The sequence below is a fragment of the Solea solea genome, chromosome 21 (genome assembly GCF_958295425.1).
Source record: "Solea solea chromosome 21, fSolSol10.1, whole genome shotgun sequence".
Classification (NCBI taxonomy): Eukaryota; Metazoa; Chordata; class Actinopteri; order Pleuronectiformes; family Soleidae; genus Solea; species Solea solea.
The window spans coordinates 2,919,045-2,939,092 of NC_081154.1; the positions used below are offsets into that span (position 1 = coordinate 2,919,045).

At 41.1% G+C, this 20,048-nt stretch overlaps 1 protein-coding gene and 1 long non-coding RNA gene across 2 annotated transcripts; one reads left to right on the forward strand and one right to left on the reverse strand.

Moving 5' to 3' along the window:
* Nucleotides 1-2,625: 2,625 nt before the first annotated feature.
* On the reverse strand, nucleotides 2,626-20,047 carry LOC131448525 (uncharacterized). Its single transcript, XR_009234203.1, has 3 exons — nucleotides 19,966-20,047; nucleotides 19,282-19,480; nucleotides 2,626-3,360 (listed from the first exon to the last, which is right to left on the reverse strand). It is a non-coding gene; the product is annotated as an uncharacterized LOC131448525 (long non-coding RNA).
* Nucleotides 10,087-12,192, forward strand: kcnj12a (potassium inwardly rectifying channel subfamily J member 12a). The gene has a single exon (XM_058621071.1). It carries the CDS (start codon nucleotides 10,102-10,104, stop codon nucleotides 11,332-11,334), a length of 1,233 nt encoding a protein of 410 aa, XP_058477054.1. The 5' UTR covers nucleotides 10,087-10,101; the 3' UTR covers nucleotides 11,335-12,192.
* Nucleotide 20,048: the final 1 nt, after the last annotated feature.

Below are 20,048 nucleotides of genomic sequence, written 5' to 3' on the forward strand. Positions count from 1 at the left end.
GCAGGAAACGCTTCAGACAATTCAAGGTTTGAGAATCCTGCCTCCCACAATGCTCCTGCTGTAGAAAACATTTGACCCAGACAATCTCCTGCTGCTTTTGTCATACGTGAAACTCAAGAAAAACTCATTCTTCCAAGTATTGTTCCTGAGTTTGTCTCTAAAAAAATGTTTGGTATGGTCGTTGCAAAAAAGAGTTCTTCTTAGAGATTGGAAATCAGTTTCTCCTCATCTTAAAGCATGGTTGAATGATATGGTTTCCTGTATTTATCTGGTGGAAATTCGATATACTCTGTCAGACACTCACCACAAGTTCCCTGAAGTTTGGGGACCTTTTATTGAGTACATTCAAAGTGATAGACTTTGCCCCCTGGACTAGTTACAATCAAGCGTCTTCCTGATCTTGGCTCTCTGGACTCTATCTTAGACTAAACACCAGTCCATCGCAGGGACACATATAGAGACAAACAACCATCCGCTCTCACACCTACGGCCAATTTAGAGTGTCCAAATGACCTAATCCCAATATTGCATGTTTTTGGACTGTGGGAGGAAGCCGGAGAACCCGGAGAAAACGCACACACACACACACACACACACACGGGGGGGGGGGGGGGGGAGGGGGACATGCAAACTCCACGCAGAAAGACCCTTGTTCCGACTGGTTGGCGAAGTTATGCACTGGAACTATAAGTGAGATAAAATGTAATTCCCAAAGCATGCTAATAAACTACATATTCCATTTATACAAAGCATGTTTGTCTGTGGTGAGTCATGTCAGCAGTGGCCTTAGTATTGTCAGATACTCTCGCAGACCAACAGCCTCCCCCTTCTCTTGTTCTTTCTCTCTTTGCTGCATTTCTACCACTTCATCTTGGTTTGAAAACATTGAAAACACGGGTGTCGCGCGTGTAGCCACAGAAACGGGAGTGAATCCCACTTAGATCTCCCCGGGAGGCAAAAACCCTTTCATTTAGACACACGTGAGCTTCCACCTGTGATTATAGTGCAGTTACATAATGAAGTTCGTGAGCGTGAATGTGTGAACTTTGTGATCTACTGTTCTGCAGGCTTGCAGCGCCGCGGCGTTGAAGGCTCGCATTATGCAGGAACTGTTACAGTACCTGTTGCCGACACAGAAAAAGGAAAAAAAGGGACGGATGCTTTGAACTCCATTAGTTGCCGTCCTCAGTCAAACACAATAGCCTGGTGATGATCACACACAGGCTCTTGCAAATCACCCTCAGAAGTCTGAAATCAGAGGCGGCGAGGGAGAAAGAATAGGAGCACACACAGAGAGAGAGAGAGAAAAGAGAAAAAGGGAGGGAGAGGGAGAGAGAGAGAGAGAGTTCCTGCACTGATGAATCATTAGTGATAAAGCTGGGGCTGAGCCAGTACGGCTGTTTTTAGAAACTTCTCACTCGTTCAGCCTCCTCCTCCTTTACTAATTGTCATCTCTTTTTTGCGTTTGACTGATGACTGGCTCTCTGAAAAGACGCGAGAAAAAGGGAGGAGTGGAACACTCGCACTGTTCAAAACTGTCAAGGGTAACAGCTATTTCTTCAGCGGTGACACGGTGGGGCGGGGGGGGGATGCTACAGCAAAACCAGGGACACTGCAGAATTCTTTAGGAATGACGACACACTGAGTTCATAGTCGTGTGAAAACAGCTCTTCCTCTGGTGTTACCCGTGTTTTCCAAAAAGTCTTCAACAGTGGGTAACACAATAGTGTAATAGTATGGCATTCATTTCATAACGCCGATGGTTATATCATGGTAAAAACGCAATTCTTTAGTTGTCAACAAGTGATAGCTTGATGGTTACCAAGTTAATTTCACTCACTTGTAGTCTATTGTAATTCTGATTACCGAGCTAAAATAACATGCTATTAGTGTCATATTATCTACCTTTTTTTTTTACCACACTGCTACAATTGGAGTCACCAAATAAGATGGTTCTGCCATAATATTAATTATTAATAAACGGTTGTCTTTCTAATTCCCTCTGCACATAATAGCATAGCGCTGCGACCAATCAGAGCAAATGAAGAAGGCGACGTAGTTAGAGCGACGGAAGAGAGTCCATGGGCGAGTGTTTTGCGTGTATGGTGTTGACAAATGTTATGGTAATGGAGCCCAACAACGGTTGCCATTCTTATTGAAGAGAGATTACTGCACGTTGCTAGTGGTCGGTAGAGAAAACACCGGCAAAGTCAAGATAAATGAGACCATGAGCCTACCCCGTCGAAGACACCTGGGGCTTTGAAAAGGTTCTGCCAGTTATTTACCATGTCGTTACTGTTACTTTAATGTGGCTTGTCAAAAATAGATAACCCGAAAAACCCGAGTGCTTGCCACACTTCCAATTTCGATGTGTTTGACACGGGAATCCGCACTGTATCGTCTACTGATTACCCGTTGGTGACAAGTGTGAGAGGCGTCACTCTGCAGGCAGCAGTGTGTTACACCGATACACCGATACACACTCTGCACAGAACGAAACTCGGTCGCATTGGAAACACACAACAGTCGATATTCTCACCTGGTCTCGCAAAGGTCAGGTGCATTGGTCTAAAAGAGGAGACCTTATAATGAACCAAGCCTTCACTGCGACGAGAACGTGGTGGAGAAAAAGAGGAGGAGTGAACTCTGGTTGGTATTGTTTGGGACGTCGTTGTCATCCTCATAATGTCGCCCTCGATTCACTTTTGATTAACAAGTGATTCAATACAATGGCGCATTGTCTGCTTGTGTTTTCTCTCAATGATACGTCTGCGCATCAAGTTGCTGTCAACTGGTAGTGCCATGATGTGGGAGGGAGGGAGAGAAAGAGCAAGAGAGAGAGGGGGGAGGAGAAAAGGGGGAGGCAGGGAGGGAGGGAAGGAGAGAGGCTGCAAATGGCAGCTTCTGTGACACCACGGGAGGGAGGGAGCAAGAAATAGACAGAGGGAAAGAGTGTGATGGAGAGAGAGAGAGAGAGAGGGAGCAGTTCACCTAGATCAGATTGCAAAAGATTCATAGAGAGAGCTGTTCAGTTAATAGGTGGCGAGAGAGAGAGTATTGTGATGTTTTATGGGAAACACAAGGGACAGACTTCAAGTTGGTAAAGATGAAGGATGACCAGAGGACCAGCTGAAGGAATTTCCTCAGAGAGATGGAGATAAAGAAAACTTCTTTACCTTCTGTGAAATAACCTGAACATTTCACCGGGAGAGAGTCCTCATTTAACACTGCACACCTGCTTTGCTCACCCAGCACTGACTGACCAGCAGCAGCAGCAGCAGCAGCAGCAGCAGCAGCAGCGTGGCCCCCGGGTTCTGCTTCAGCCACTGCATCTCATCATCATCATCATCTCAAGAGCTCCTGAAACACACAGAGCCGAGACGATCAAGCTCAGGATGAAGAAATTCAAAGGGGGTCTGTGCCTCGTGCTGAAGATGACAGAGTGGATGTCTCCAGTTCTAGAGTAGCGCACCAAAGAGAGAGAGTGAGGGAGCAGCTGCTGCGTGTGGCAGATGCAGAGAATGCCTTAGTCTGGTTAACAGGGACACCAGGAGAGAAGATAATATCATTAACTTCTGCAGCCTGGTGAAGGACGGGTAGACAAACAGAAACAGGTAAGAGAAGGTCAGAAAACTTCATGTGTCGCCTCTATATGTGTCAAATGTCACAGGTCTGTAGTGATATACATGTGGCTGTGGGTGACAATGTCTACTTTGTGTGCAGTCATTGTATTGGATGTTATCAATTTGTTTGAATTAAGACTTGAAGTTTGACCGTTTCTGTTCATTATGGCCCAAAAACCCAAAGCATATGCATTTTCATTTTAGTGCGAATGTTGATAAAACATGAGAGGTACATAAAAGACTAAAATAATGAAAATAATGAAATGATTTTGATGAAAATGGATGGTCTAAGGCTCTCACACAGGGTTTAACAGCTTCTATTACCTGACCTATAGAATCTCGGAATGATCAAGAAGAGTTAAAACACAAAGCTGAATTGCAGCGCGGAGGCAAAGACGTGAATCAAACGTAATCGGTTAAAACAAAACGATGCATACATGTGACATCCATCGATACAGCATCTTTGCATTACTGTTTCAATGACCTAATAATGTTGAAAATCATGACACTTAATCATAGATCTGCGATAAGTCATTTTCAGCCTCTAAAATGTGGAAAGTCGCTGCTTTTGTATTCTAACCTGTGACGGTTATATAATCCAACACATTCAAAATAAAGCATCCCTTTGAAATAAAGTGTCATCACATATAGATTAAGGCCTAGACAGTAGCGTATCCAGCAGGACCACAGACCCTGTCGATGTAAACACTCGTGTTGCTTTGTATCCCTTCATACACGCAGCTATTGTGATGAATTGACTGGTAAAGACTCTCAGACGAGTGTTACATCACACAACCAGGAGTAGCAAGTAATTGTACTGTACTTCTAATAAAAACACTGGAGGAGCACAGATATTGGCAGGGTCCACTGGAGAAAGTGTTGCTTCGGGTTTTCCGCACATAGAAGCGTATCAAGAATGTGAGTGTTAAAAAAAAAAAGAGAGAGAGAAAAGATGAAGGGAGGGAATATTGTGCACGAGTTCATCCTGCTTTTCAGTGAATCGTCAAATGGTTCTTCCCCTGTATTTGACCCAACAGGGGAAGAACATAGTCACAACATGGTCACTTTAATTAACAGGAGTTATTATGGGTGATTCAGACATTTTTTCTTTATTTTAATGGGTACAAGTGATTAAAATAAAAAAACTGCACAGGTGAAGATCAAGGAGAGCCCAGTGAGAGGCTCACATGTGGGAACGATCAGTCAATAAGAGCCGGGGTGTTTGCAGGGTGCAGAAGCTACAGGTGCAGTGCAGTTCTTCTTCTTCTAACTCTTCCTGTTCCTGCACATGCACCAGCTGCGAGAAGGTGACTCAGACCTTTCCTGTGTTGCCACGGCTCTTCTGACAAACACCTGACATGTAATCTCAGCACATACTGAGATTAGCCTACATACTGTACATCTGTACATGCTATGGGAGGAATAGAAAATGACTGCACTACAGCTGAAAAGAACAACAAACAACAAAAAACGACTTTTAATATACGGCCGCATCTACAGGACGCATCCCTGTGCGGTGAAGTGGTGTTGCTTTCTATAGGAAAATACCTGTAGGTCACTTGAGATGAGATGTGTTACGCATGGTGAGCTACAGGAAAACACAACGACACCTGAGCCTGGACTCTTCCTTCACAATGGCCTTGGGAGGTTTGCTGGGTCCGCGGTGGCGGAGCTCAGTTTTCGGGCGCGCTGGTCTCGAGATGAAGTGCCCTCTTCCACCCCACTTCATTGTTTCTCCCAATCCCCTGCCATTATTTTTTGCACATCCAATTATTCATTCTATTCATCCTAATCATCTGCAGGCTTATCAGCCCCCCCACAAGTTGCTCTTGATCCCCCAAGACGACACACAGCCATCAAGGTCACAAAAGGCTATTCAAGGAAGTGATTTAGTGCGGCAGTGATTTGGGAATTAACCACTAGTCTTAAAGAAGTCAATGGAAATTTAAAACATGGGTTTGGAACATGCTGGAACTTAACCCACATTAAGTTGTGTTTTGTTCATTCATGTGCATAATTTGGGGTAAAAGCTAGTTTTAATCATGTATTTTGAATTCCCGTTAATGAAAATGTTATTTAAATGTTCCAAACGAGCGTGAATATCCTCTACCTGTAACAAATGTGAAGATTTTCTGTAATTTAATTGAGGGTAATTTAAGAATATATATCTAACTACAGTTGCTACTGTTAATCCAAGTTAGAAAGCTGCAGGCAACGATTCATCTTTAAGCACTTTAGCAGACTCAAAACAAATATACACAACCTGATAATCAGAACTTATCTAATGACACCAATGGAGCGGGAGGGTTTTTACTTGAATTGGACCAATTCACTTTATTCAGTTACGACTGCACAACTACAGTTCGATATGGAGTCTGTGCACCTTGTGCAGCTGCTCAGGTGAGGTGTATGGTGGAGTTCATACTCGGACTCAAGAGTCATGCCAACTGTATGAAAACAGTTTAGACAGTGTGCTATATGTCAAACAGCTGCTACATGGATGAACCAAGGAACACAAACCTTCTTAATTGAACAGTAAAGTCTAATTAGTAAGCATAGGTGATCAAAGGTGTTCAAGTTCTAGAAAAGATTAGACAATCTGATTACTTTCCAAAATAAGGTTAACCCTTTAACACCTAAGCCTCAAAATGTCTACCTGGACCTTTTTTTTGTGTGCTTATTTTAACCATAAAAGGGCCAGAAAATGCCCATTTTTCTAGAATAACTTTCAATATCTGGCAGTTATTTTCAGTTTACTAATTCAAAATGATAAAAAGCTAAATGTTGTATTTAGAAAAAATACTGTAGTTGTACACGAACACCAGATTTTGCTTTACATTTAAAATTTGAACAGTATAAAACGTTATTATTTAAAATAACATTTGCTTGAGTTTTTGTCTGTGCAAAAACAAGCCAAAAAAAACTTGTGTACAGGCGTTTTTTTTTGCCAGCATCCTGCAACAGTGCAAGTGAAATTACCGTAATAACCATTTTCATCTTTCAGAAACCATTGGATTTTTTTCCCAAGAGCACAAACTGTCCTGTAATTGCGATAATGCAAAAAACGTGTCATCTGCGATACACTTGGTCAAAGGTAAAAAAGAGAGATTTTAAAAGTGTTAAGATACATAAATTAACATAAATATCACGGCGCTACATTATGTTTTTCCTGATAATGATACAAATTTGTGCCCTGAGGGACAAATTTAAGATGATGGTACATGATGGAACATGAAGTAATCTGGCTCCAGATTAGGAAAGTTTCCACCTGAAATAGTGTAGTGTGAGTGAGGAGGGAATTAGGGTTGTGAATGTGTAGCAGACTGCAGGGCCACCTGGGATTTGGGAGCACACATGAGTGAACTGTCAAGATGTCAAATCAGGCAGACACACACAGAATGGATGTGGATTAGCGGTAAAAGCTGTCTGCGCCCAGAGGGGCCTCAGTCGGACCCCCGTGGGTAAAAACTCCTTGACCCTGCCGCTCATCATCCAGTGCAGTGGCCAGGTTGTCTCCTGCCCAATCAAGACTAACGGCTGTACTCATATGTCGCAGATACCATTTTGACGCCTTTGAGTATATGCAATAAATATGTCAGTGTCTCATAGCACCTGCCATTTTATTAGGCACATACGATGGCACATGGTGTGGTGCGTTGCTGCTGCAGTCCATCTCTTTCAAGGTTGAACGTGTTGTACGTTCAGAAATGGTCTTCTGGTTGTTATTTGGGTTACTGTTGCCTTACTTTTGCCCACAGAACTGCCACTCACTGGATATTTCCTCCTTTCCAGACCATTCACAGTAAACCCTAGAGACGGCTGTGTATGAAAATCTCAATTGATCGACAGTTTCTGACATACAGACCAGTCCGTCTGGCACCAACAACCATGCCAAGTTCAAGAGTCTTGTAAATCATCTCTCTTTCTCCATGAACTTCAACTGCAACTTCTTAAATATTTCTACATGGCTAAATGCAATGAGTTACTGCAATGGGGTTGGCTGTAGTCATAGTAGGGATACTTGAGTAAAAGTACCAGAAAAGGACTTTGGTAGAAGTCACTTTTTTATAATATTACTTAAGTAAAAGTCAAGAATATGACATTTACTTTACTTAAGTATCAGTATTGAACTATAGTAGCTCAGTGGTAGGGCGAGTTGTCTTTCAACTGGAAGGTTGTGGGTTAAATGCCTGGCCCTGCTAGTCTATAATATAGACTATATAGTGTCTTGCTTAAGGACACATAATATGTATCCTTGAGCAATCCCATGTTGAAGCATTGAATGGGTGAAAGGCAAAAACTATAGTGTAAAGCAGCTAATCAAGACTAGAAAAGCTCTGTATAAATACAGACCATTACCAACACTTCTTCTTCTGATGTTATTTGGTAGTAACAAGTATCAAAGATAGTAAGAGGAAATGTAGTGGAGTGAAAGTAAACATTGCTAGAAATGTAAATAACAAAGTACAGAGATATGATTTTTGTACTTAAGTACAGTAACAAAGTATTTGTACTTACAACACTGGTTGGCCGATTAGATATTTGTATTACAAAGCAGTTGAACAGGTGTCCCTGGCAAAGTGCCAGGCAAGTGTATGTGGTGTACCATGGGAAGACGCTATAGATGTACTGCATCTTCGTGGTATGATGAATAATAGTGTAAACTGTACAGAACAGGGTCAGATAGAGCATCTGGAATTGTGTGTCTAAGCATTCAGTGGCAGACATATGTTAACTTTTAACAAACACACACACATGCACTCCATTAAAAAAATATTATACCCACAATCATTTGCCAAACTTGGGCAAAAAATGAAAAGATAGCGAAGCACAGCATGTCTATTGGATATGTGACTGATTACATATACAGTATGAAATGCTCCCAGTAAAACACCTAATAAATACTTATCTGATACACCTAACAAAGAACAAAAGAACTCATTTCATAAAACATCAAACCAGATACAACGAGTGGCTCTCACGCTTTTTTCTTATTTCATTACATAACAATAACCATCTGGTAGGTGATGACTTAATTTGTCTCCACTTCCAACCTTTGTTTGATAATTTGAAAGAGAGAAAAAAGCACAGGAAATGCCATGTAATATAAGTGGATCAGCTTAATCACTAACCCAGCTGACATCAAAAGACACGAGGGCCCTTCAGTGAGGGCCAGTTGGCTTTTGAGTCACGAGGTTCTAAAGAGAGCAAGACTGAGCAGAGAGGGAGTGTGAAACAAATAGAGAGTCTCAAATTAAAAGATAAATCTTCTGCTGGACAGAGACGCATGAAGCACAGTGGAATTAGACTGTGTGTTGTGGCAACTGGTTTGATAACTGGTCACTAAGATCAGTCCAGTCAAAATCCTTGTCAATTTAAATAATTTTAAACATAGCATAAATGAAGTAGCCAATGCTAGCTTCAGTTGCTTTGAAGGTCCATCCATCTATCCATCCATTGTCTACAGCTTTATCCTCCACATGAGGATTGTGGGTGACTGGAGCCAATCCCTGCTGACACAGGCAAGTTGGGGTGCTCCATTGTTAAATAAGCAGTGAGAGTTAGTGCCATCTACTGGTGAGATTGCAGAGTGCAACAGAGGACTCCTCTGCTCACTCCTGTTTTTCCTAAAACGTGTCAGGGAGCTGCAACGGCCTTCATATCCCTGAAAGGATGGGAAACGCTCTTTCACGCCTCTTTCTACTCCCCCACTCTCTCTGCCATTTTGGGTTAATGTTGGCTTCAGATGTTTGCCCGTTTGTGTAGTTAGCAAAGCACGACTGTTCGGGCTGCTGTAGAAACATGTCAGTGTAAGACGGTGGCCTCAGTAAAGCAAGCCTCTTAGCTGAAGTACATGTTTAAAGGCTTATTCTAAAGCTGCACCCAAATGATTTTTATGACCACACATTTGCCTATTTACCTCCTAATAGATACCTTTATTTGATTGATAAATGTATACATTAAACGTTTTTGCCTTACCCTATGTTCTTCTTCATCTATAGTATTTGTTGTCACTTGTAAAACAGGTTTTAAGCTCAATGTGACCTCCTAGTACAATTTAAAATGTAAAAAGTACACAGACAGAGGTGACATTAGCAGTCATCTTTTTGGGCCAGGAGACAAACGGTGTAAGTCGCCACAGGCTTGCATGGTTTGATCTTTGTGTTGATGTTAAACAGAAAGGTGATTTGACCATTATGCCACAAAAAGATGCTCACACTGTTTTCTTCTCCTGATACACTCTACAGGAATTGGATCAAAAAAAACAAAGCCCCCATCCAGCTCCTCATCTGACTGACTAAAATGCCGTTTAACCAGTGATCGAGCGGTGAAGGGCCACAGTCGCACTCCTGGACTCCGGGCCTGCCCGCCTGCTCCTCACCCTACAGCTGGAGGCCCCGCAAGGAGCATGAGCGTAGGAAGAATCAACCGCTACAGCATTGTATCATCTGAGGAAGACGCCCTCCGCCTCACTACCATGCATGGCATGAACGGCTTTGGCAATGGCAAGATCCACACACGCCGCAAGTGCCGCAATCGATTCGTCAAAAAAAACGGCCAGTGCAATGTGCAGTTTACCAACATGGACGAGAAGTCGCAACGCTACATGGCTGACATCTTCACCACGTGTGTCGACATTCGCTGGCGATGGATGCTGGTAGTCTTCACTCTTGTGTTTGTCGTCTCCTGGCTGGCCTTTGGGTTAGCCTTTTGGGTCATTGCTCTGTTGCATGGTGATCTGGATAACCCAGCAGGAGATGACAACTTCACTCCATGTGTTCTGCAAGTCAACGGATTTGTGGCCGCCTTTCTTTTCTCCATCGAAACACAGTCGACGATAGGCTACGGTTACCGCTGCGTCACGGAGGAGTGCCCAGTAGCTGTCTTTATGGTGGTTTTCCAGTCCATTGTAGGGTGCATCATTGACTGCTTTATGATTGGTGCCATCATGGCCAAGATGGCGAGGCCTAAGAAGCGAGCACAAACACTTTTATTTAGCCACAACGCTGTCATTGCCATGAGGGACGGAAAGCTGTGTCTCATGTGGAGGATAGGCAATCTTCGTAAAAGCCACATTGTTGAAGCCCATGTTAGGGCACAGCTCATCAAGCCTCGGGTCACAGACGAGGGGGAATATATTCCTCTAGATCAGATTGACATTAATGTGGGCTTTGACAAAGGCTTGGACAGGATTTTCTTGGTTTCGCCCATTACTATTCTCCATGAGATTGATGAGGAGAGCCCCCTTTTTGGGATTGGCAAACAGGACTTGGAAACAGCAGACTTTGAGATTGTTGTCATTTTGGAAGGCATGGTTGAAGCAACCGCCATGACCACACAGGCTCGCAGCTCCTACTTGGCCTCCGAGGTCCTTTGGGGCCATCGGTTTGAGCCAGTTTTGTTTGAGGAGAAAAACCTGTATAAGGTGGATTATTCTCACTTTCACAAAACGTACGAGGTACCGTCCACCCCCCGCTGCAGTGCCAAGGACATGGTGGAAAACAAGTTCCTAGTTCCCAGCTCTAACTCCTTCTGCTATGAAAACGAGCTGGCCTTCCTTAGCCGTGATGAGGAGGAGGAGGACGTAGGTGGAGGGAGCAGAGTGCTGGCGAATCTCAGTCCAGACCGGAACAGCCGACATGAGTTTGAACGCTTACAGCCCAACAGGGCACTGGATCAAAGGTCATACCGTAGAGAATCGGAAATATGACCCCTATCCACTGGCCCAGGTTGGAGGTCATGTCAATGTTCAATAACTTTATCTGAGGATAATTATGCCGAACAATGCAAAGTGCCATAGGAACTGACTACTGTGAAAGATTGGAAGCAGAAACAGGACAACAATGCAAAAGGGATTTGCATAATAGGAATGGAGCGAAGCACGAGTAGAAATTGTGGTAAGGAATGTCTACAATCAAGGAAAAGGCTAGAGAAAGACCTTCTTCCTTCATGGAAACTTGAATCTTTTTTCACTTGGTCATTTTGAGTTAAGCGTGTTCAACGACATGCATCAAAAACTGTTATGACAGAACCTTTTAATCTAATTTTAGGTGTAAATACGTTTCTTAGGTAAGTTATGTTTTGTGTGCAGTATCAGTTTCCAAGAATCACCTCTTAAAAGAAAATGGAATTAGCTTTTCCTACTTGTTATTGGGCACAAATACAATGCGTCTCTTCAGAGCCCACTTGTATTACTGTAATGTGCCGGACCTGTGTTCAGTGACACATTGAAAATTCATGCACTGCAGCATTCAGATGCAATGAGCCATCATAAAACAGCAAGCCACTGAAAACAACATCGTTCAACACCCTTGTGTTGACATCGGTGTGATCTCAAAATGAAGGGAGAACAAGCTATTGCACTATAAGGAACATGGAGGAAAATGCTGATTGACAAAGACAAGCTATTTATTAAATCCCAAAATGCCTCATATTCTAATATTTTATTAAAAATGCACAAGCCACCAACATCGTGCCCCGCTACGTGGTCAGGAAAAAACAAATCTAAAGCACAAATGGCAATGAACCACCTTTAATGAACATTTTGCAATTGCACAAACTTAAATTCAGGTCTTTACTGATAAAGAAATTGTATTTTGTAACCTGTCTGATGCATCTCAAAGTCTACCTTAATTTCACAACATGACCAAATATCCAATCAGCACAGTTTAACTAAAACCTGTATGTTTTCTTTCAATATGGAAAATACACCTGTACAAAATGGTCTGAATATATATATATATCACACTTTATGTGTTTTTGTTCTTTTTGAATATGAATCTATGCACATTGTTAATCTGTTTCAGGGGACAGAAAATCAATGCTCCAGTCCAAGGGGTCGGAAACCTTTTTAAATTTTTATAGCATCCTTTAACAGCCATACTAAACTGAACTCATTGAACACTTGCATCACATTAACCTCCCTAACATGATGGCCGGGGGCTGCTTGTTTTTTTGGTGAGCCATCTGATGTCAAATGGTAGTGATGATGATGATGATGATGATGATACTGCTATCAGCTGGTTTGCTTCAGTCAATCTTGAGTGAAACTGACACATTTCAAGAGCTTGTTTTTGCTTTTTCAGTCAGGCACAACAGCTGGTTCTAAATTAAACACCTTAACAGATATGGTTTTGTTTTTTTGTTGTTTATTCTCATGTCCTGAAACCTCTCGCCAAATGCCTGAAGGAGTTTTTGCAAACTCACCAGCATTCAGATGTCATGGCAGGTTTTTGTTCTTGCATAGTTTAATACAGTAAATGCACACACTTTGCTCACGTTGCACAATTTTACTTCTACGTCTGTCAAAACACTCCTTCACAAATTCTCCTTCTGAATGAGGTTTCAGCTTGTTTTTTTTTTTTTTTTTTTTTTTTTTAAATCGTGTAATGTTGACACACTAGCATTTCCTGTTTTTTTGCTTTTCTTGACGGTCAATATTGGCGCTTTTCCACTAGCACGACTCGACTCACCTCGCCTCGCCACGTTACGATTATTTTGCTTTTCCATTAGAGATAGTATCTGGTACCTGGTATTTTTTTTTAGTACCTGCTCTGACAATGTTCCAAGCGAGCTGAGCTGACACTATGCGTGACGTCTTCAGACTGCTGGCCACTGATTGGTCAGAGAGTGTCGTCACTGGAAGAGCCATGAGCAAGAGTCAAACTGAACAATGCCGAAAAGTAGGTCAGTTTAAAAGACTAAAAAAAATCCTGAAAACTTGCATTATTCTCCAACATTTAGCACGGAAATGTCTAAAATCTCAATATTTAACAGAGGAGTCTGGTGTATTTAGTTCAGTGACAATGTCAGATGGAGTCTGTGCTCCAGACATGCAGGAAGTACTGAACGATTCTTTTTAATTAACGGATTCTAATGTTTCAGTTACACCGCAAGCAACTGCTTTACAGACACTAGTCACTTATTTGTGTGTGACGCGTGTAAAACAAAGTCACAGCAGTTTCATGCAGCCGTGCAGTGATGACTGCGCCCACGCTGAGGAGGTACTAATGGAAAACCAACCAAACTGAGTCGAGTCGGGCCGCGCCGTGCTGAGGCCATGATGACACTTTGTAGCTGCAAGTGTGTTGCGTTATCTGTGATCATGACTTGGACGGAATTGACCACCCAAAGGTTTTTATGTTATTTTTTTTTGGTTCTAAAGAAAACCCTTCTGTCATAACATTTTTATGCATTTATTTCAGAGTTGCTTTTTTGTATTTATAATTTGTCTAATTGGCTGTATACATCCTTAAGTCCAGAGGTTCCCCGCCCCTGCTTTAATGCGTAAAGCTAGGAATTTGCACAATTTCCCAATTCCTTTGGTACATTTATAAAACGTATTCAACAACAGTTAAACTAAATGTAAAGCTTAAAATGTGCCCAGGGTAGAATACAAGAATAAAAGTACTTAGGTGTTTGGTTTAGCAGTTTTTAACAACAAACCAACATCTATTCCAGACACTAAACAAGCAAACATCATAATAAAATAAAATGAGAGTATGGACTTTGTGTGAGTTAAAGTTGTCCAGACATATTAAGCACCGTAATTAAAAAATATTATTAAAAAAATGTATTATTGTAAGACAAATCTATCCTTTAACAAATAAAATAAATATCTTATAAGACTCAAGACTAGATAAAATCCCTAGTACTAGATAAAATAGTATATGAGATGTAAAACGTCCTCGTTTTTAAACGTGCACAGTCAGTAATTCCTCTGGCATTGACAAACATCACACACTGTAGATAACTAAATGCATTTCAGCAATATTATGCTAACACAGCAAGTTAAGACATTGGACCGAGGTCTGAATGGAAGCAATAAACTCTTTGACGTACAGCTTTCAGAAAAAAAAAGCCTATTTAATAATTGTTTCTTATACACTGAACAGGCATATTTATACTTTTTTGATTATTCAGACACAACACACGGAAGTGACAGTAATATTGTACGTTATGTTATGTGCAGACGTTAGATTCTGATTTGATACCAAAGTAATGGGGCGCAGTAAAGAGTTGAGAAGATTTGGAAGGATTGTTCCCCATCTTCCTAAAAATAAAAAAGATCAATCATATTCCACAGGTGTTTGCAAATGCTCTATTTGTAAAAGAATGTAACATGAATGATGGAATCAAATCTATTTTAAATTTTAAAAATAACCAATGAACAAATTCAGTTGTGTATTAAGTGGTAGATTCAAAACATTGCTCTCATTTTACAATATACAAAATAATGATGCATGATGACTTGTTTTTCCTTTTGCATGGACATTAGCCTTTGACAAATGATCCCTTATTCTAGATTCCTCGTCAGAATGTATCATTTAAACCTAAACATCTTAATGTTTCCAGTTCATCTAGTGTCACAATGAGACACGGAAATGTCTGATGTTAACTTTCACACATAATGTATGAAAGGATGTGTGTGAAACGACGGGAACCTGCGGGATATGGTGGAAAAACAAAGAGAGAGAATCATAAAATGGTTGTTATGTTGGTCACAATGACTATTCTTGCCTCTATATAATATGTCTCAGTTAAACGTTGCTTCTTCTTCTTTTCTTTTCTTTTTTAGAAAACTGTAGAATGTAGTGACATATGAAGAGCATTTATGTCTAATAAGTGAAGCGTTCTTTACCCGACCCTACACAATTATTATGCTCATTGCCTTCTGCGAAGGTTCTTTAAACTGATGTGTGAAATCTCTGCACCTGCTCACAAAATCGTGCTTCTACGCTGCATCAATTAAGTTCAATAAAACACACATCAGTTTAAAGAAAATAGGTTTATCGTGAAAAGAAGCATAACACTATATAAAATATATAATAGGGAACATCCAGGCTGAACAAACATGCTTATTTTTATACAAAGACCTTTTTGATAGAATATAGCAAACGATATTTATCTGCTTTTATTAGTAGTACTGCAACTAAAATCACGACTGAGAGAGGCATCAATTTGATTCTTGCCTCTGCTTTGGGCGATTTACTTTCTGTTTCTCATTTCAGCACAGATGAGCTCATGATCAAACAGGTATTTTCTCTTAAAGGGATGATTGAGGGGAGAAAAACACAAACCTTTGACCTCTGTAGAAGTCTTCCTATGTCCGGTCGATGTGTACTGGGCCTCTGAGTTTTAAAGTCATTTTAAATTATTCCAATTAAAAACTAATTGTGGAAAAAAAAAAATCTTGTTTGTTTTATGTTTTTTATTTTTTTTTTTTCGCATTGTCCACAAAATCCCGACTGTGTCGGAAAACAAACTGCATATATCCTCATGCTAATTAATGGATGAAGTGGAAGCTAAAGTAATACATCACCATAAGTGGTGGTTTTGAGATGAGGGGGATCGGGATTGGTGTCACCACAGTCAGATGACTCCCTGGTCCTGGGCCAATTATTCAAGAAGGCTCATCAATTAATCACTGTGACACACAAACAACCAGCAGGGCCAGAGGTCTTTTGGCCCTGCTGATCACGGCAGGAGGCCTCCAGCGGACGGATCAATACAGGACCAACACATGAAACATCATTATTATTGAAATGTTTTAAATTTTAACATTTTACATGTCACAGTAACAGTACAAATGTAAATAAGACTACAATTTGAATTATTTGAATTTGTCTATGTCGTGTGACCTTTACAGTGTTATATCTGCAGATGTTTGGTTACCGATGTTAAGTCATGTTTTTAAGTGTTTCAATATTGACTTCACCGAGAGCTTCGCTGCTGACCAACGTCACCGAGATCTGCCTGCAAGCTGGACACTCGCTTATAGGGCTGAACAATTTGAACAAATTTGATCAAATGTGTGTTTACACATCATATTCTACAGACTGAAGGAAACATCTTTGTTTGACAGGTTTAAAGCAACGATTGCGATGTCATGGGATTACGTGACACAAGAGGTCCTGGATAATTACGAGCATGGAACTGTTGTTGTCTTGTCTTGTTTGGTTGCTCTGTGCGCTTGTACTTCATACTTTCTCTTTTAATTTGTACTTTTGGCGACAGAAAGTTATAGCACAGATGACCAAAAAGAAGAAATATTATATATTATATCTTTAAATAGTTATATGGAGGTAGTAGCAAAGTATTAGCAACAATTATGAGAGAAAACCGTACAGTTTAATCATGGTTTGCTTGCAGCTGCTGTTGCTATGAACGCCCCTTGGTGACAGCCTCTCCCTCCACACTCACAGCTCCTGACAAATCAAACCTACTAAATGCCATATGGAGACGGTTGCGTCATGTGACCAGATTTTTAAATTCTTTCCTTTGTTCTTCCCTGTTTTGTCGAGATTATGCAACATTAAGTTGACACCCAGAATCCCCACGAGAGGGTCGCTTCTGCGATTCCCAGGGAGCTGTTGATTACGCCAGCTGTGGCCTGGACGCTCACATTTTGAGAAACAAAAATGCTTACACCTACTAAAGGCTGGGGAGACAGATAAATGATGTACAAGGGTTCCAGGAAATGGCCTTGCCGGGCTCTCTGCCAGCCAGCCCATATAGACTAGTTATAATTAATGCTGGAACAAATTCCCAGTGGCACCGACTGATGATGGTTACTCTAAAATGAGGGAAAATCGTGTTGAAGGAGCTATATAAAGCCCTTCAGTGTCAAGCCACATGTGGCTCTGTAGCTTAACACTTAGTATTATTTCTTAATTGCCGTGTGAGGCTTACTTAATCAAAGTTCTATGGTTCATGTTATATATTACTTATTGATTCATTTATGAATTAAGCAGCCATTCATGCTTTTTCTGCCTCGAGAATCTCCACTTTTCAAATGAAGTAAATTAATAATGCAATTTAAATGTAAAGATGATGGGCACCGCCTATTAAATCATGATATTCTTTGACTTGGCCTGCATTAGGCCAAGAGAAAATGACTGTTTCCATTACAAACAATCATAAGATTTGTCAGAACTGAGGTGAATCACATGATTCATAATTGCACGGGTCTTTCTTTCGAGGAAACACATTCACATCCTTTAGAAGACATGAACAAAAAAGAGGCAATTATGATACTGCTAACATCTGTGTAACATCTACAGTTGAAAGGGGTTTTAGTTCTTAGAGAACCACTTATCTTATTAGACCTGTGTACATGGTGTCGGTGAGAGGTTTCATTCAATGTATTACCTTATAAACATGTGCACACATATCTTTATAAAGTATAAGAACTGCAGGGAATCCGTGAATTGCACACTTCTAATACCCCTCTTATACACTTGGCTGCCATTCCCTGTATAGTGAGCCAAGATGGAGGAGATCCTAATATTCCTCTGTGTCGAAACTAGCATGTTTCTTTTTGATGTTACAACCCGAAAACAACACACGCAACGACCAGAATAAAGAACTGAAGGGTGAGAGGTGAAAGTCAAGTTGCTACCGACTCAATGAGTTATGGATAACGATGACCTGGATGAATGAGAACCTACACAGACAACCATTGACACGTATTTGGCCTTATCATCCACTATGCCACATTTTACCAACAGTTCAAGAACAGTAGCTTTTACATAAGTCGTCACCGTCCACTGACGAGCCAGCAGGGGCGGAGTTCTAACCCGAGAAAGGGCTATCATGCAGCATTAAACATGGCAACGTATCGTGTGTCTGATCTTCTCTCGCTTACAGTAGGTGCCTCTAGTCTATCCTGATTCATGAACTAACGTGAATAGAAAGCCTGAGGCGACATGAAAGGGTCACTCTCATTTCCTGACTCCTCAAACCTGGGTAATTACATCTGTGTGCCTAAAGGACCTAGGTGTGTTTTCTATGAAGAGACAAAGGACAGAGGAGGACGGGGGGGGGAAAGTGGTGCAGAAAAACAAAATCGCTTACTGTGACAGATACATATTTCTTCAACTGCTCAGAGACATAAACATGAAATATTATTTCCATTTACTTATTCTGTTTCATCAGGGCTTTGAGTATCCTCTTCTGCCCTTGTGTAAATGATCGCATATTTCATGCATCAGTTACAAACTTCTCGTCAAGGATTTGATTCATAGCTTCCGCAAAAATACAATAGGTACAATCCACACAGTTCTGGGGATTATTTGCTGAAGTTCGAGGATTAGCAGCTGCTGTTCAGCCTGCTATAATGGAGCACAGAGGGTTTTTGTTGTACTCAAAGTGCCTGTAAAACTACATTTTAGAACATCTCCTTTAAAATAATACTCATGATATCAGCAGAGGATGTTATAAATAGTGTCTTTCCTCTGGCCAGCAACTGGTGAATATTCTTCTTCAAGGATTTAATAGGCTTTAATTCACAAAGAGGCAATTTTGGGGGATGCTGAGTACCATAATGCTGAGTACCATAAACCAAAGGTTAGTGAGCTCCAATGTACTCAGGGACCTTCAAAATGATCTAAATCCCTTTGTTGTATGAAGACAATAAATGCGAGTCAGCAAAACCTGGTCTGTCTGTCCTAGCAGTGAAGTCATGACAACAGACACGGGACTGCAACAACAAGGCTCTATGGTCCCCCTCGAAAAAAAAATCCAAAAAATCTATCAGCATCCATCTCTAATCCAGCACTCGTGAGAAAGCAACAGAGATATGATCCTTCTCTCCCCATTTACCCCTGTGTGCATGCATACACGTCACAGCCTCCTCTTCCCTCTGTCCCCAGCCTACCTAGACTATGCCATGCATGGGTCATCTCTGGCTGGCTGGCTGGCATTGCTCTGTCCCAGGGTGCAGACCTCGCCAACGTCTCCAGTGTCAGGCAAAAAGAGGGTCTTTGTTGGTGCAGACGGACACAGGACCTCGCTCACAGGGGTAGTTGGGTGTTTCTGATATGGTGAACAGTATCCTTTTTCAACAAAATGAAGAACTGAATGCACAAGAGGAGATAAGACGGTTAGAAAGACTGTAGATCATGCCAGAGTTGGTGTTTTTACATGATAGCCATTTTTAGTGCTGTGTGGGGACATGGCTTCTCTCTTAAACCCGCAGGAAAGGAACTTAAATCAAACATTGCACTGGACTTATTCATGTAGTAGAAGTGTTAAATGGCATTAGGCATTCTTAATCTTGCACAGAAGACCAACTGCAATGAATCACAAAGTAATACACTAAAACAATCAATAAAACAATTATAAAACTGACTTTAATTATATTTATACTTTAATATGTCTGCTGTGAAGTAGCAGATACCAAAATTATCGCTGACTGTTGAGCACGTCAGGTTTCAGGCATCAACTCGAATGACTTACATGTTTTTTTCCTACTTATTATAATGTTTAATTTCATTTTATACTCAATTACAAGCTTTATGTTTTGGTTGCAGGGCAGAGTGCATCATTACTTTGAGCTTACCGTCTGAAGAACCAGTGAAACAGTCGAGTTTTACCGGCTAAACTTAGCAAAGTGCGACATCCAGTGCTCTTTTTTAGCCATGA